At 30.5% G+C, this 19,131-nt stretch overlaps 1 protein-coding gene across 2 annotated transcripts in view; it reads right to left on the bottom strand.

The window, feature by feature from the left end:
• The window catches only part of LOC145326911 (protein TANC1-like), a 146,973-nt gene extending 128,393 nt beyond the window's left edge, over positions 1 to 18,580 (bottom strand). For both annotated transcript variants that reach the window (XM_080170356.1, XM_080170357.1), the window contains exon 1: positions 17,779 to 18,580. In XM_080170356.1, coding sequence (XP_080026482.1) covers positions 17,779 to 18,061 — 283 coding nt within the window. In that variant the 5' untranslated portion in view covers positions 18,062 to 18,580. The remainder of the gene's footprint in view (positions 1 to 17,778) is intronic.
• Between the last annotated feature and the right edge of the window lie 551 nt (positions 18,581 to 19,131).

Here is a 19,131-nt window from a genome sequence, read left to right as displayed (position 1 = left end):
GGAATGATTTTGTTTATTATTAATAGGGGTGTTTTTTATTTTACCGCCCATCGCCTTATCGTTATCACTTTTTTTAAAAAATAGGGGGGGGGGAGAGAAAATATCTAAAAGCAAAAATTCCAACCGTCATTCCTGTTTTACCTCTATTTTTTAGCTTACTAAATTTTCTCATGTTGTACGCTCTAATTACATTAATAGTCCTTGTAACCACAAATAAAGCTCTGGTTTTACAGGGAAGCTACACATTAGAGTTATGTTATAAAAGAATAATCATCTTATTTTAGGTTTTATATAATATTTTACTAGGATGAGAAAAAAAAATATCAGCTTATTTGGACACGATTTTATCATATTTTGGAAGAAGAAAGCAGATTTTCAAGAATTTTTTGTATTTTTTAAAAATCACTTTATGATAGGTCAATGCAAATTTGTCTAAAGGTAGAAATTTTGTTTTAAAAAACAGAAAACCAAGGGGGGTTTAACTGGATATTGGTTGCATGAAACTCTAAAATTACTTTGCAGATGAAGCTGTTAGAGGTGGGGTGTTTTAGTGTAATTCCCCTATCCCTAAAAGACCCTAGAAACATTGTATCGCCTATCTATCGATTTTACAAAATTTCTGGAATACGTAAAAGTTTGGACACAAAGGAATGTCGTGTTTAATATGTGGGAAAACATTTTTGCACTGCCGCGCATTTTTTGGGGGTTTATCAAGAATTCATGGATAGGTATAAATAACAATATCTATTTACATTATGATTTGTTTGTGTGTTTACTTCTATAGTTTGACATACTTAATAATCTCAATTGATATCAACTTCAATTAGGTAGTCTTTAACCGTATTTCTGTATACTCTAAATTTTGTTTAATTACAAAATAGGTGTCTTAATTAGGTGTCTTAAATGTTTTTTTTTTTAAATTGAGAGAAAAATCTTTGAACTGAAAAACATAACATCGAGAGAGAAAAAATCCTCCAATGAAAGCATCAAATAATGTTAATGCTAGTTTAGTGCTCCGTGTAAAAATATATGTTTTTAATGAATTTCATAAAGTATGAATTCAGGTTTAAAGCTATTTCACTGGTCTCTTCCGGTTAGCAAAGCCCCTTTACACTAGGGGCGAAAATGTGTACTTAGGGATGAATACAAAATATGCTTAATGTTTTTATGTGTCCTTTAATTCCTGGGAAGGCTTAGGGAATAAATAATTTTGCACAAGGACGCTTTTTATTTCGCACATTTTTGCGATACACTATTAGTTTCCAATCACTTTAAGTAGCAAAGATACTCAATATATTTGCAATAACGACATAAACCCTTGGTAAACGATTTCCTTACAGCCAATAGAACGGAAAACCCTAAATAAGAATAGTAATTACAAATTAGTAACGATGACATTTTTTCCTTACTTTTAAAGCCAATGTAAAAAGAAACTTTTTAAATCCTTTTTAAACTATTGACCCGTTTAAAGTTTTATGATAAACTGAATAATCCTAATCTTAATTGTATACCTACCTATAAGAACTGTAAGTCTGTCTGTAAGTGGGTCTGTATGCCCTTTTAAGGTTTCATGTGTCCTTTTTATCACTTAGATAGATCAAGGGGATGGGTACAAAAATTCGAAAGGAAATTTTAGTTTTTCTCACTCTGTAATTAGTTTGGTACTTTTCAGCTTTTTAAAGTCTTACTATGCATGGCGGAAAGCCTGGGCATTTTCCTTGCAATCAATCTCGCACGCTTGAACAGAATATTTATAACTTTTAATGTCTCTTGCATGAAATTGTTTATTTAATAGAATACCTGTCCATGTTTATGGTTGTATGTTACCATCCCGCAGGTCATAACAGAGACAAGGGCTTTAGATGCATTTAGAATTAGGCTTGTTGCAGGGATCTTAAGGTATAAGACAATGAATGAAAAATTTTTATACATTCCTTATGATGATTAAAATTATTGGTTGAAAAGTTTCATAAAGTTAATAAAAGTTTTTGAACCAATGAATAAGATAAAGTTATAAAACTTTTGGTACCAGTGTAATTTAAAGTCAAATGTTCCCTCCCTCCCTGGATTTGTTGACAGTGAAACAGGGGTAGAAATAGTCCCTCAAAAACTGCATTAAACTGTTTTAGACATTCCCCAAGGTGTGAGGCTAGAACTCCTAGATAAAGGTTGTGCAATAAAAAGGTTGGAGTTTGGAATAGCCAGTTTTTCTTTCACAAGAGCTAATGTATGTTTATGTTTGCAATTATTATAATATCAATAAATCTTATACTTACAAGAAATTAAGTTATCGTATTACAATTAATATGTATAAGTATATCATTTACAAAGAAATATTTTTGCCAATTCAATGACATTTACTGTAAAAGATAAATAGCTGAGTAAAAAGATAAACGCATGTACTTTGTTAGTAGCGTAGCTACTCTATTATTCATTATGTCTGTCCGTCGGCCAGTCAGTATCGTTATGAGGGAAATGTGATTTTCTAGGTAATTATTTAATTAATTACAGCTGAAATTTTATGACATGACTATCTCACTTTTTCTTTTCTTTGTAATAACAACACAACATCTGCTATATAACTCACATTATTAGTTAGCCAATTCCATTTTTATTTTTTCCTACTTATGGATGTTGTCATCCTTGTCAAAATGTAGTTTTCTATGAGTAATCTTTAAACATTTAAAACGTATTCAGCAATTATGAGCTGTCTAGCTTAAAATTTGACGTCCATAAAGAAAATGATGTTTTGCTAATACTTTTCAGCTTGTTAGAAAAGGTGACAGAGACTGATAAAAAGTTTTTGGATCTAGTCAAAATTGCAAATGTAGTATTTTTTGCAAAGTTAAAAGGTGGTTATTTACACACTCCAGAAGAAATGGCACAGCAATGGATAAAAATATTTGAAATAGCCAAGAATTATTGTTTTGAGGTTATATTCGGGGATAAGACAATAGCCGATTTATGTACATCCCCAATTATGATACCCTGAATTACCCCTTCTGTAAATTAAAATTAGTGGTTGAAACGTTTGGACACTCAGCTAAATGAACCAACCAATCAAAATAAAATAAAAGTCTCTAAGATTGTTAGCTAACGTAAAAGAAAACGTTATTTAATGGGGACTGATCTCTGTTTTCTATTGGTGTTTAAACTGAGGATTTTCGGCCAGCCGTTTGGCAGTAAGTAGACATCAAAGTCACAGAAAAAAAATCCTTTCCTTTGTATTTCCGACATGATCTAAGTTCTTTTTAAAATCCAATTATGAGCGACCTTCTAGACTTAAAATGAGAGAGTTAAGCTGGTCTTTAAAAAACTTTTTGCTTCTTTCTGTTATTTAAAAAGATTTCAAGTCAAACACTCAAATTAGAGATAAACGGCTTTTATAAAACTTCTTTGTCTGTTTGTCTGTCTGTAATAATTTGCATTGCTATAGGATCAGTAATAAGAGGCAACTGTTTAAATCACTTTGTATGCAAATCCCCTAGTCCGTCTGTACTAAGACTAAATATAGAGATAGTAGTGACATAAACCTTAACAAATCTCAGAATAGTCAGATTGAAAAACTACTAGGTTAATCATATAAAAACAAATGTTCTGTCCATATCTTTTAATGTAAAGTTTGACCTACTCCTTATTTCTTTTAAATCTTCTGTCAAAAAAAACAAGAATATTTTTGTCAATTACAAGCAGAGTAATTATTAATATTTTCGCCAGGAAGGACTTAAAAAATCAAGTTATTTCCATAAAAAAAATCTTTTAAAACAATCCGTAAGAAGAACATTTACTAATACTAGGGATATTCTTGTATAAGTCTATGTAAGAATGATGAATGTATGAACAAACACACACTAATTATTAAGTAGCTTCGCTACTAGAAAACAAAGGACAAGAACTCTAGTAGGACAAAATAAACATACTTGAAACAAAATTGAATTCGCCTGGTGGACACATTCAGATAAATAAAGATTGACACAAGTCAGGCACAAAAAATTTAAAAGAAATTAAAACATTTGTATATTTAGGAGTAGTGAACTTTTAAACTTGAAAATTCTTTGCATGTTATGTAATGTCAAATGTAATTAGTATTGAAATTTCATTTATATAGTGAGAGATAAGTTGCCAGCAATCTTAAGGAATAAGACAATAGACGTAAAGTAATGATTTTCCCAATGATGATAAACAAAATTTTCCCCTTTTGTACAATACAACTCGTTGGAAAGTTTGGACACTGCTTGTTTGTACCAACCAATCAGGATTTAATAAATAAGAACTCATTTTTATACCAACGAATGAGAGAGAATGTGCTTTAAAAACTTTGGGTACCAGTTTGTAGTCCCCTCTTTTTCTGGACTTTGTTTATATTTGTATGTTAATATAAGTGTAATCTTATATTGATATAAAAACAGCATAAAACATTGCTATTGAGTAAAAGCTGGTTAACTAGTAGCTTAGAAAATACTCACTCTATCTTTTACGCACAGCAGTAAGGCTTGCATGCATGCTTGTAGCCCCAAAAAATTCAGCTTACAAGTATCCTTTTGTTTTAAAAACATTATAGCAATGTGTTTTGCTGTTGTATTGAGTTACCCCTCTACACATTAACAATTGTGTGAATCTATGTCTCTTTTTGTTATTTTCTAACATTCAGGAATAACGAAATATAGTAAATTAGTCGGTGCTTTCGCATAACGTTGAGCTCTGATAACTCCCCCCACTCCATTTGTGATAAAAAGATTTAAATGGGGGAGATTCGATTACCCTATGGCTAACATCTTCGAGGCCTACACCTGCGGTGCCCGAACCCTGCGGGGCTTCCTATTACCCAATAAAATTATGTTACTTGGGTCTGTCCGTCAGTCATTTCTCCATTGATTTACAGTGTTACAGTAAGATGGAGGGTTTTTGATAAGCTGATCACTTTTAGATTAACTATCCCTTTATTCAAGTATTTTTTCTATGCTTTAGTCAACAAAACTAGAATATTCATTTTAACTTTTTACGCTTTTTGTATTCGCGTGTGTTTACTATGTATAGCCAGCATATAGGTGTAAGTCAATATCCCTAAAAAGGAGAATTTAATTAGTTCAGCGATTTTGATAGACAAACAAATAAATCATTACTAGTTTATAATGATATTAGGCTTATGGCTATCATAAAACTCTTTTCAAACGATTGCTTTTAGATCATTTCACATAGTATCCTTATATAAAAGTAACAGGATATCTATACAGAAAAATCTCGCTAACCGCTGGATAAATATGGTTCTCCTTTACAGTAAAGCTTCTCATAGGTCCAAGGAAGGTTTATAATTAATTTGAATGTACATTGCCCCTCGTAAGATGGATAGCTTTAGTACTTAAAATAGTAAAAAAAAAAATAAAAAATACTAATTTATTTTTTCCTTTAGCCATGACTTACAAGGCTTTTTATTTGACTGATTATAATTGTAATGCTGTCAAATAAATATTAATAAGAGTTTAGGCTTTTGTCAAATAATTATTAACTGTTTTATAAACTAAAACAGTTTTTAGCGTGACAATATTTTATTTATACCAAAATTTTGCTTTATAGTATTTTTAAATGGTGTTTCCTTTCCACCCGTCTATAACGAATGTAAGAATCGACCTAATGATTCCAAAGCTTGTATGAGGATTCCTGAAACAATAAGGTATAATGATGAAAGCTTAGAAACTCCATGATTATTACCAAAATATCAATATCAACGTTGTTCATCTAATATTAAAGTGTAACTTAAATTTAATTTTTTGTCCTTACGTCTGAATTATTTTAGCTCCGCTTTTAAGATGGTGTTATACTTGTTTTTAGCTTCATTTATTTTTTAAATATGGCATTAAAGTTCGCCTTACAAGACAATAAAATGTCTGAATATTTGAGTAAAATGATATTTTTAGAAGAAAATGTACATATCTTCCAATGGATGAAGAATATACGTGGATATTATGACAGGAGAAAAATTGTCGTCAATTTAGCTTGCTAACATGGAACTCACAATACATTAGGAGGGAATGAGGTGAAGGGGGTAAAAGTTATTTTAGCCTGCTGCAAAAATCACTTTACTATATAAATAGAACATGAAAATCTGGTGTAAGATCCAAGTAATATTACATCCATTATATCCTCCCTCCCGAGGTGGTGGAAATTGGTACTTTCACAAATTAAATGGAGCGTTCTGGTCTTCAAGGAAATATTTCCTTATAAGAAAAATCCTCTAAATTTTCTTCTAAAAAATCTTTGAAATCTTTAAAATGTTTACATTTTTAAAGAGCGAAGATAACCTACAGTTATTGCTATGTCAGTACCTCCCTATGGTAGTTATATATGGAAAATAATATGGCTTTAAGCTGTATAGGTAATCTAAAAACAAAAAACAAATATCTTTATTTTTACTAAAATGAAATTTTAAGCTAGTGTGAAATATTTGCAATATTCTTTTCATCAAATATTAAATTTTTATCAATAAGAAATGTAAAACTTTATGAAATAAATTGACAGAAATAATGTTTTGTCGGGTAAAAATGTCCGATATGTCAGTCATGGTTTAACTTCATTTCTGATATTTCCTTAAATATATTTGTATTTGAGGGGGTAAAAAGGATTTTTCAGTCGAGTTCCTTTCTTATTTAGAATCAGGGATCTTTAGGGATAAGACAAGACATGATAAATAGATGTACTACAACCAAAATTATGATAAATAAATTAACCCTTCCTATAGATTAAAATTGTTGACGTGTTGACCCTACGAGTTTGGACCAACCAATCAAGGTTTAATATAAGTCCCAAAGGGTTCTAAGCCAACGAATAAGATTTAGTGTTTATAAAGCTTTTGTAGTATCCTAACTAGACTTAGCTTAAGCTCATTTTTTATGACATCGTAATAGACGTACGTCGTACAAACAGTAGAGTAGCTTTTATACATTAAATAGTTTTGTATTCAGGAAAAGTTGAAGATAGTTGAGAGTAAAATTGAATATTATATGAGAAGGAAATGTGACTAAATTTCAAATCTTCATGCCAAAGTATTACAACTGAAGCAATTTCTATGTTTTATACCAGGGATCTAAGAGGGATAAGACATTGCATAGACGTCCAAGCCAACAGATTTCAGGGGGGGTAATTACCCCCCCCCCCCCAAGCAAATGTTACCCCCGGGGTAAAAATTTTGGGGGGGTAAAAAAATTGGCGGCGAGCTTCGCACGCCATTTTACCCTCCCCAAAAAACGAATTACCCCCCCCCCTTAAAAAAATTTTACCCCCTCCCAAAAAAAAGCTTGGACGCCCCTGAGACAATGGCCGATAAATTGATGTACATCCCCAAGAAGATATCAAAATTACCCGTTCTGTAGATTTTAATTAGTGGTTGAAACGTTTGGACATTCAACAAAATAAATCAACAATAAAATTCTAAAAAAAAGTCCCAAAGTTGCTAAGCCAACGAATAAGAAACTCTTTTTATAAAACTTATGGAACTGGTGTAATAAACAGTTATCTAAATAAAAAAATACTTAAATAGAATAAAAATCCATAAAGGGAAAGTCAATGCTTCTTGGATTGAACTACAACCTTTCATTTTTCTAAATAAAAAGAAAATCATCAAAGTCAAGATTCAGCCTAAAAAAATTGTCGAAAGATTAAGTTATTATTCTTTGAAATAAGCTTAATTAGGACTTAAAGCAAAGTTTTAAAATCTAAATATTAATAATTTCGTTTTTTTGACTCATAAAAAGAGCATAATTATCTAATATCATGTTTTTTTATGTAAGACAAAAGATTTTTAAAATCAAATGATATTATTATATTTCTTATCTTTTTATTTCTTGTAATTTTACATTCTGTATTTAAGCTTTAATTCACCAGAAATTGAAAGATACTTGGTGTACCTTTGTTTCCGTTCAAGTATAACATAATTAAATAATCAGAACAAGGGAAGGAGGGACAATTGGTCTGTTTATTACACTAGTCTACAAAGTCTTATTATTTTTCTGACAACTTTGTGGACTTTTATTGAATTTTGATTAAGTTGAGTATCTAAACGTTTCAACAACTAATTGTGAACTACATATGGGGTAAAATTGTGTGTATCAATATTGGGGGTGTTAATAAATATATCGGTCATTTTCTTATCCCTTTAGATCCCTGCCATAATATGTCTCATGAAACTCTATGCGAAGGTGTAGTCACACTAAGAAATTTATGCAGAAACTTTTTCTTACTTAGAAAAGAGATTTAGTTTTATGTTATAACATAGACAAGCACGACAACAACCAGAAAATCTTAGGTAATAATTATTTAATGACGGCCTTTATTTCAAAGAAAAAAAATATTTTTTTTTAATTTGAAGAAAAATTCGTTCTTCAAAGTAATATGGAGGTACTGAAATGTAAAAAATGTTGTGTTTATAACATTGTCTTTTATATTCAGTTAAATACCTCTAAATAATATATACAACATTGATACAAGAATATTCATGATTTAAAAACAATTAAATGATTCAAAATTATGTGGGGGGGGGGGGGAGACGTGGATTGTTTCTCGTGGGTTATTTCTTTACTTTAGGTTGGTTATATTGGGTACATGATATGGTTAGAACCACTCGAATTAGGAGAAAAAATTACACACATCCCTTTGTATTCAATTTTTTTTAGAAATAAAGGGGTCGATTTTCTCTAGGCATGTTTATGAAAAGCACCTTTAATTCTTATTGCTGCGCTACTTAAAAGATTTCCATTATGAAATATAAAAAGTAAAACAGAATTATTCATAATAATATATTAAGCTAATATCATGTTTAATCACAATTACTATGGCTTCGTGGGATTTAAATTTCAAAGTTAATGTATTTTAATTAAGAAATCATAATGTTTAACACTTTTACAATTAATAAATCTGATTTAATAATGATTTATATAAATATGTCATTTATAAAACACCTATACATCAAATTTCCACTGATTAAAAGTAATCTACTTTTAAATCTTTGCGATTAAAATAGTTTAAAACAGGGGTTGCCGAATTCTTTTGGCTAAAATAAAAGAAGAGGGAGGGAAATAAATTCTCATTAATGAAAGATTATTTGACATGTACATAGTAAACAGGGGAGGAGGGGGTGGGGATTAAAAAGTAGGAAGGGGTAGCAAGCCAGGTGGCAAAACTAAATACCCTCACCCAGTCCCCTTTTTTATTTTTTATTTCCCTCCCTCCCACCCCCCTCCCCACCCTTTGTCCATGTAAGTTATTGTATAATACATCCAAAAAACACTCACGAAATTAGCACAAGTTAAAAAATCTAACGAAAAACAATATAAACCTTTCTCCCGCTCAAAATTAGTAGCTCAACTTTTTTATAACTATTAGATTTCCGTAAGTACGTCAACCCAACTATTTAAAAGTTAATACACTTACTTACAATTTTTTTATGAAAAATATAAACTTATGTATCTAATTATCGTGGCTATCTAAATGATTAAAAGTAAACAATAGCCAACATTAATCTGTTGAAAAATAAAAACACTAATTTCCCCCACACTTTCAAGGAGGAAATAGGAGTTATAGAAATGATAGAGAGACCAATTATTTTTTATATTTTCACATAGAACTGTGAAATACATAGTTAATATGCCATGGAAATGAATATTATAATAAAATAAAGATAATTTTAGTTTGACATTTGTCGGCATGTTTAAGAAATGTTTTTATAACAATATGTTTCAAAATAAAAACATTTCTTATCCTATAATATACGGTAAGATTTTTTATGTCTGTAGCTTAGCAAATCTAATATTGCTAGGCAAAAGAGGTTAAACTTTTCAAATAAGCTATGTAAATGTCGTGTAATGGTTTTAGGCCATTTTCCTAACCTCTACTGCTATCCTCTAAAAGCCAGGGGCGAAGCAACTATTATTATAAACTATTTAAAATTTTAGACAAACTGTAATCGTAAAAGAAAATGTAGAAACTAGTCAAAAAGTAGATTTTTCTCTAAAAGTTCCTAAATTATGTTAAAAAATGAAAAAAAGTTGTCCTTTCTATAAGTAAGACAATAAAGGGAAGATACCAAGCTAGTTATAAGTAATTTTATGTACTTATAATTTTGTTTTCAAAAGGAAGGATTATAAGCAAAGGTATTATAACCAGGGAGGGAGGGGACATTGGGCTGTTTATTGCACTAGTCCACAAAGTCTTATAATAACGTTTTCTTAATTGTTGGCACAACAACCTTTGGGACTTTTATTGAATTTTGATTGGTTGTTTCATTTAGTTGAGTGTTGAGTTTAACTCCTAATTGTTATCAACAGGAGGGGTAATTTTGTAAATCATTAATAGATGTACATCAATTTATCAGCCATTGTCTTATCCCTTTAGATCCCTGTATTATAACCCTTTCATTAGGTTAATAGTTCAGGGGGGAGAGGGGGGGGGGATGTTTATTCGTCAAACATATGACGCAAGCCAACGTTATTATGTCATCGAAAAAAAAGGCTAATGCTTTAGTTCATGAAGAGGGGGGGGGGGGCTACACTTGACAAACAAATAAAAAACCCAGATGGTAGGATTAAGAAGGGGGAAGTATAAAGGAATTATGGAATTAAAGAACAACATACGCCTTGTTATGCAAATAAAAGTAAATAAACTGTGTCATATTTTTATCCGGGCTCTGCTGCCGCTCTTGCTGCGGCCGCTAAATAAATAGCTGCGCGGGTGATGTTTTCCTAAAGGTTAGATTTAGTAATGCAATAACAAAAGATTTTATTCTTCAAATTCTTAGAAGTGTTAATCAGTATTTGTAGTCTTTTGCGGTTTTGCTTTTGCTACAAAAATGACAAACAGCTGTGGTTAAAACAGCCGACTGACAGCGGATGTGACTCATGCTGTGATTTCTTTGATCTTCATGGCTGATTACGACTGTCAAGTCTTGGTTTAATAAGATATATTTAATATTTATCTTTAATGTTGCAACTACGAATATGTATAAAAATAAAAATAATTTTATTTGAATAAAAAGAAAACAAATATAAAAATGATTTACTTGATCTTATTGCTTTTAAAATGCTAAATAAACAGACATAAAAATTCCTAAAACTAAATTGTAAATTATTTACAATCTAGGCTTTTAGTAGCAGACGTTAGAAAAAATACAACAAAAACTTCTAAACAACGATGATAATATACAAAAGTGATCCTTAGCAACTAGGGATCTAAAGGGATAAGGCAATGGCCGATAAAAGGATGTATATCCTCAATGATGATACACAAAATTCTCCCTCTTGTAGATTAAAATTGATTTAACACTCAACTCAAAAAACATACTTATCAGAATTCAATGAAAGTCCACAAAGTAACTAAAAATCAAAATAATGAAGTGGTGGAGTAATAGTACCGAAATATTAACTTTAAATCTACCAATAAACGGCTACGAACAGACAAGCACTTTTCACTTAGGTTCGCTCCTAAAAAAATTGTCTACTTTTTCCGCACAAAATTTGGACGCAAATTTACCGGCCCTATAATATAACAATTTTCCATAGTTTAAACCCAATTTATTTGAAAACCATGAAATAACTTTAATAATGTTTTGTAAAAGATTTTTATCAGAAAATTTTAGGACTACCTAGGCACTAAAATTAACTTTTGAAGGTCTTTTCTTGTTTATTTCTGCTTTTTAAAAAATGAATGCCCTTTATAATGTGATCATCTTTCACTATAGTGGCGAATCTTCTCTATAACTATACATTGTACAACAGTCCAACAGTCCAACCAAAACCACCGTTGTCAAAATTACTGAAGCTTACTTTTACTGTAAAAAATACATTACTATTATGTTTTTCAATGCTCATCATAGCACGAAAGATTACTATATACTGTATAACAGATTAGTGTTTAGTTTCATTAAGAAAATGGCCGTTTGTTATTGCTGCGCTACTACGGACATAATTGTCCTTTTTGTGACTGTTTTGTGTTATATGTATGTTAAAAAAAAATTTTTTTTTAAAGAATCTTGAGTTCACCTTTTTGGCAAAAGTGTAATCATGGAAATCAATGATTTAATCATGCAACTAACCCCTTCCCAGTTTTCCCTACCTATCCTTAGTTTTTTTTTGGCTTAAAAGTGCTGTTAGAAATCACCAAGAAAAAAATCGAATCTCTTTGAAAATAAAGCCCAACAAACAGTGCATGAAGTACATATCTTCAGATAGCTACAGTACCACACAAAAGGCACTACAGTTTACATGTATGTATTTCCCTCTCTCTCCTCGTCCCTCTCTGTCTGTCTGTCTATCCATCTGTCTGTCTGAGAGTTTGTCTTTCTCTCCCTCTCACTTACAATAATTGTCTTTTTATTTGACTTGGTATTTTTATATCAATACACATTTTGTTTTCGTTAGAATGCATTTTTTCCTGTGTTGCATGAAAACTAAAAGTGTTCCATGATTTCTCAGGTGTCCATCCATTTCCGCACATTAGCAACTCAATAAAACCAATTGGCTGTTTATTCCATTTTTTCCCTTTATCATTAAAAACTACCTATGGCTATTATGACTTTTTACAAATTTGACGCTATCCGAATTTGTTTATATAATTTTACTCAACCTTGGAAAACCTCATTAAATTTACGATATGTTATAGAATTTGTGTAGACAAAAAAACTAAAAAATAGGTGTAAAAAAGAAAAAAAGGATGTAAAATCCATAAAATTCTAAACATTTTAAAAAGGGGGACTTTTTTCTATTTGTAAACATTTTATGGAAATTGATTTTTAACTGCAGGTACAGTTCGACCTTGAAATAAAAAAAAACACTTTTGTAATTGCATTTTTAACAGCATATTTAATAAGGATATTTATGGATTAGGACATATATAAAGAAATATTTTTTTTTCGATTCATAAATAAAAAGGCCGCTAATGACGTGCAAATGGCATTACACGTCTTTATTACCAAAATAACAAACCATATACATAATCTAAGGCCTTACAATGCACAGTGAGCACAACCCATGACTAAAAAACGCATGACATCGGCCTTTTTTAGCGTGTTTTTTATCCTTTCCGCTCCTCATTCGACTTGATCCAATTTTATTGAAGAATTTAAAAATCAATAAACATTTGTAAAAAAGAGTAACATATTTTGAATTTTGATTATACAAAATTAGTACCTAATGATTTCTAAATAACAAGATGATTAATTTTAGTTTAACAATGGAAACTATAAAAAGCTAGAAAAGCATTGAAAATTTATAGAAAAAGTATTGATCTCTATCTGGTTGGTAAAACTCCATAAATATTGATTTTAACTTCACACAAACACTTTAACTTGTTATCTTTTAATTTGATCTGGCATATATTTGTATTTGGATATTTGTTCAAAAGGTTAGGAGCCTTTGTGTTTTTTTGCTCCTGTTCTTTTTATTCTTAAAGCCTTCATTCAAGAGACAAGGGATAATTAAAATAACTTTTTTCATGATAGCTTCGAAACTGATTAATACCCAAGTTATTAGAATCGTGTATCGTATCGTATTACAGACAATTTTCTGCGAATTATAAAATAAAAATCATAATATGTATACCAGTTTTGCTATCCCGGGTTTCGGCCCCTCGGGTCTAACAAAACTGCAACTAAACTCCTATTTTTAATATATTTTACAATCTGCGGAAAGTTGTCTATAATACGATACAATATATAATTTCTACACAATTTTTTAGTCAAACAAAACAGTTACCTTAAATTCTATTTTTGTTCAGTCCCAATAAACTTTTTTCATGAAAATATCGAAGTGCCTTTTTATTCTTTTATCAATCTTACAAGTTACATACATACATTTATTTTATGGGCAGCAAAGAATCCAATCCATTTTCAATTTTCCTAACCTGTCCCCGTTTTAGGAAAACAAATGCTTTTTAGAGCATCTTCCAAAAAAAAACACAAAAAAAATCTTAAAAAGGGGGTTGAATTACAGCCACCTTTTTTGGTACCGTGAAAACATTAGTTTTTTTAGGGAGTTAGTTTAGCGTTAATTTATTGCGACAAACATTTTTCTGTGTGCTTTAAAAAGTTTGTAAGGCTTAGTCAGTTTTGTATAATCTTTGCTAAATTTCAACATACTTATGATAAATCCAAAATAAACACGAAAAATTGATTTAAAGCTCAGAACCTTTGTTAACTTTATCAGTTTTATTTTGAGTAGTGCAGCTACTCTTTATTTAGGGTATGTTCGTTTGTCCAAATCTCCCAGAATTGTAAGTTCTTTAGCTAGGTATTTACTTAGCTGGTACATAAGATAATCGTGTTATTTTTTTTTACAATAGGCAAGTCAATAGGGATACATGACTATTGACAGACAGACAGGTTTATTTGAAATTACTTTTTTTCCTTTCTATCTAAACTTTTGGTTGCCACTATTGGGTAAAGTTTAATACAAGTATCTTTTACATATACATACAAAATCTACAATTTTTGGTGATAAAATTGGTTTTCTTTGTTAGGGTAAAATTGAATAGAACCTTGTGTATACATATAAAAGTCTAAGTGTGCATTTACTTCCCCATGTACATTTCACATTGTCAATAATCAGTATTAACGATTATTAAAACAGCACAAACTACCCCATTCCGTTGTATTCACTCTCATCATTCGTCAAACACACTTCCTACTTATTTGACATTGTGAAAATAATATAGAATATACGACGTGGATATTAAGACAGCTTAAAAATTGTCGTCAATTTAGATTGCTAACATCGACATCATTTGTTGGTCATTTCGTTATTTCAGTAGGTAGGAAAAGGATGAGGGTGGATGGTGGGATTATTATTTTAGCCAACTACAAGTTTCACTTTATTAGAGTACATATTAATCTAGTGAAAGATCCAAGTAATAAAAAAAAACAATATTATGTCTTTTTTCATTGAAGAAAAACTATGCAGTTATTATAAAATGCGGATGTTATTGCAAATAGAAATTCTTCTCTCATATTCCTATATCTACTTATCGAGATAGGAATCATGAAAAATAAATTGTAGAAAAAGTCAAACTATTATTTAGGTAAAGATTGAAAGGATTGAAACTTTAGCATCTCAATATTCTAGTTTTTTGTCTTTATTCATAAGTATTTCATTTATTTACAAATGTTGTTCGAATTATTTTTATTTTTTGCGGGGACGTTTATCAAAAATAGAAAACCTGCACCCGACCGTTATAAAGCCTCCATAAAAAGGGGGAAAAACCATTAGCTATACGGTTAGCAAGACTAACAGACAGACTAACATAACCCTACATCTTTTGTGTAAGGATAGATGTATTAATATTATAATTAATTGAATTTGAGAATATCTTACCCTATTCCTGATAATATAAAGGTGTTAAGTATATTTGATTTGAGAAGCTTTGTGCACCATAGAACACCCACCACCCTTCTATCTTTGTCCCAATATTCAATGACCTATTTCATTAGGCATAATTTCAAAATTGTAAACAAAGATGATAACACCAAAATGACAGCTTGGACGGACAGGCGGACAAAATGAGTTATATAAAAGGTGGTTATTGGATATGACAATCTATATAAGAAAGTTCATACATCTATCTTTGATAGCAGACGAGAAAATCAAATTTAGCCAGCAAGATTGTCATTTTCAACAAAGCATAAAAGGCGGACGTTAGGACAAAGTGAGTTATAAAGTAGATGCTGATTTGTAATGGGAATATTCACAATAATAACTTAAAATGTCGATTTTTCATTGACCAATGGATCTCTATTTTTGGATCGAATACCCACTAAATACAAATATATTGATTTAGATTCAAATAAATTCAATGGGAATTTTTTCAGGGTTAAAGTCATAAGAAAATAAACATTAATATATTCAATAAATAGGGAAGCTACTTTATAAGTTACATTGGTTGGTTAATTGTTAAACTGTTACACTTGTCGCATAATTTAAACAAAAACTAACATAAACACACATAGTAGTCAGAGGTCTAAAGGTATAAGACAATTGCCTTTAATTTGGTTTACATTTCCAATGATGATACACACAATTTTCCCTTGTGTAGATACCAATTAGTGGTCGAAACGTTTGATCTCTCAAATTAACGATCCATCTATCAAAAATCAATAAAAGTCCCCAAAGTTGATACGTAAACCATTAAGGAAACTATAAAATAATATTAAATTGTATTTTTTATTCACTAACCATTACCTCACCCCTGATAATATATAAAGCATATGTATTAAATAAATGGGGATGGGGGCGAGTCACCAATGGTCATACATAAAAGCAATATTGCGTAAACACAATAGGATTTGCCCCACTAAATTTGCTAGGAGGGGGGCTAAAAAAATAAAAAGTTATTCGACAATATTTTAATTCTTATTATTTAAATATGAAAAAAATATTGGTTAATTTAATATTTAGATTTGTGAGAATTTGCATTCATATTGAGCTTAATAAGGCCTTTTATATAACAATTTTGCTTAAACAAAGTCTTATATAGTATCTAAGCACTTTTTCTTTACGAAGTATATCAGTTTTTCCAATATGGCTTCGATACCGATTGATATCCGCTTGATTATTACAGGTTCTCAGCCATTATAAAAAAAAATTATGCATAAAATGTATCATAAAATTTTTAAAAAATTATTTTAGACCTTGTTGTGGCTTCGCAACTTTTAGGCAAAATGTGCTTGTTCTTTGAAAATAAGCACAACAAATAAATAAATTGTATTTATGACTAGTTAGGCATACGCCAATGTAAACAAAGTCTTCCCTTTTCTATTCATTTTATATAATTCTGCATATTTATTTATTGACAATTGTACTTTGTATATTTGCTTGCTAGTTCTATTTTTAGATTTAAGTATGTGTTAGAATTTAAATTTTTTGCACATTTATTTAATACAATTAATATTAAAAATATGGATCAGGCTAATAAGAATTAAACAAGGCAAGAGATTATGATTCGCTAGTTAGTTCGTTCATTAGGTAGGAATGGAGAGAATGGGGTAGCAGTTGGTAATCGTTATTTTAGCCCGCTGCGTTTTTCACTTTATAAGAGAACATGAAAATCTGGTGTAAGTAATAAGTAATAATAAAACCTTTCTTTTTATACTTTTTAACACCACACACTAATATTGTAATAGCAAATAAAGGAAAACTAAGAAAATTAATTAAGAACCTAATATGCTGTTTATTTATGTCCAGAAGAAAATTTATGTTATTCTTTGCAAATATATTTATATTGAGATTCAGATGTTTTCACGGATTTAAAGGGATAATACAATGGACGATGATAAATTAATGTACATCCCCAAGAATACACAAACATTTCTCTCTATATGTTACAATTATTGGTTGAAACGTTTGGACACTCAACTTAATGAATCAATCAATCAAAAATCATTAAAAGTCCCCAAAGTTGTTAAGCCGAGGAATAAGAAACGTTATTAAAAATACTCATACTATTGTCCCCTTCCTTCCTGAGATGTTTTACACATTCTTTTTAAATTTATCCTACATACTAAAGTAACTGGATGTTTGTATGTATGTCTATAAGACCAATATGAACTTGGAAACCATTGACCTCTAAATATTGGTATTGAGAAAGTGGGGGGGGGGGGTGAAGAACATGAAATTATTTTAAAGTTTTCTTTTCGAGTTTGTGATTATCTTGAAATCATTTATTGAAAATGACTGAACAATTCTTACAAATATTCGGCTTTTATGATTTATCTTTTATTTTTGTAGTAATAATAAATGATCCTACCTTCAGCTTGAGACAGCTTTTTAGTCTCATAAATTCTATTCTCGGGTATATTATCAATAACAGTCCTTCCACCTTTATTACTTCCATTAGCTGGGCTTGAACCGGACGCCGCCGGGGCTGTAGCCCCGCGGGACGGCGGCCTAGGAGGCAAGGGGCTAGTTACCAAGCCGTTGCGATCTTTGTCACGTTTTGATTTTCGGGCTAGGCTTATGCGTTCACTAAAGGTTAGGTTGGGCCCGGATTGGGACTTTTTCAGCCCCCGAAACACGTTCATTATTTCCATTTTTTAAATCACAGTCAATTTGACTTAATCATAGGTTCACCAAGAATGATTATAAAACATTTCAACTTTACTTTTGGGGCAGAATTTTTACAAAACTATTCATTTTTCACTTTTCGTTTTACTATAATTATCACAAAAAGATTTTTGTATAAGTTAATTTTATTAATTCTTCACATTATCTTTTAACAAAAATCTATCAAAATAATGTAATAAAATCCGGGAAAATAATAGTTATAAAAATCCGGGAAAATTTTTGGCCTCTGTGTTGCACGGAGGTTTATTACTCACTGCTAGTTACCACTTCACTCTGATATGGTTTTGCCTCTGAGAGACGTTGTGTGTGTGTGTGTGTGTAGCCTCTTAACCAACACACACATAAAATATCTAACTTTACGACCTTTATATATTGTAACTTGTTCTAGTTTTATCTTAATTTACTTAATCACTTATATTTCAACATATTTAGGAATTTATAGAATTTTTCACGTAGTGTTTACTCAAGCAATACAATTTCAAAACTAATTGTGCGTCGAACATATGTTAGGCTATGGGGAAAGGATGATTAAAGGAAGGGGAGGTATTATAAGCCGGCAAGTGTCGCACAGGGGTGGTGTAAAGCAAAGTGTCGTGGGTCGTCATTCTAACCGGAACGGACGGACGGACGCACTGACGGACATCCCCTTTCCGCAGTACTACTCGGAGTGAGGGGCCACAGTTGAATAATTGTGGAATAATAACAAAAGTTACTCACCATTTATGTTTTTCTTAACAAAATGACATAATAAAATTGGTTGTACTTAATTATCTATTTACCTAATATGTAAATTTATGTGTTTTTTTAGGAAACCATTTTTCTGTCTTTTTTATGTACTCTCAAGTTAGAGAGTTATTGCAGCGCTGATTTTTAAAAAATGTACTTATTCTAAAATAGCTTATTTTTTATATTTTTTATTTAAATGTCTATATATTCTTTATATGGAATCAAAGGACGTTGAATTTAAATATCACTAGTAATCAAAGTTTAATAATCTCATTCGAAAGCTTTGGGTACTTTTATCAAATTTAGATTG

Source organism: Acartia tonsa, chromosome 8 (genome assembly GCF_053477335.1).
Source record: "Acartia tonsa isolate MP-2025a chromosome 8, ASM5347733v1, whole genome shotgun sequence".
NCBI lineage: Eukaryota > Metazoa > Arthropoda > Copepoda > Calanoida > Acartiidae > Acartia > Acartia tonsa.
Note: the sequence above shows the minus strand (reverse complement) of the source record. Positions and strands in the feature narration are given on the sequence as shown.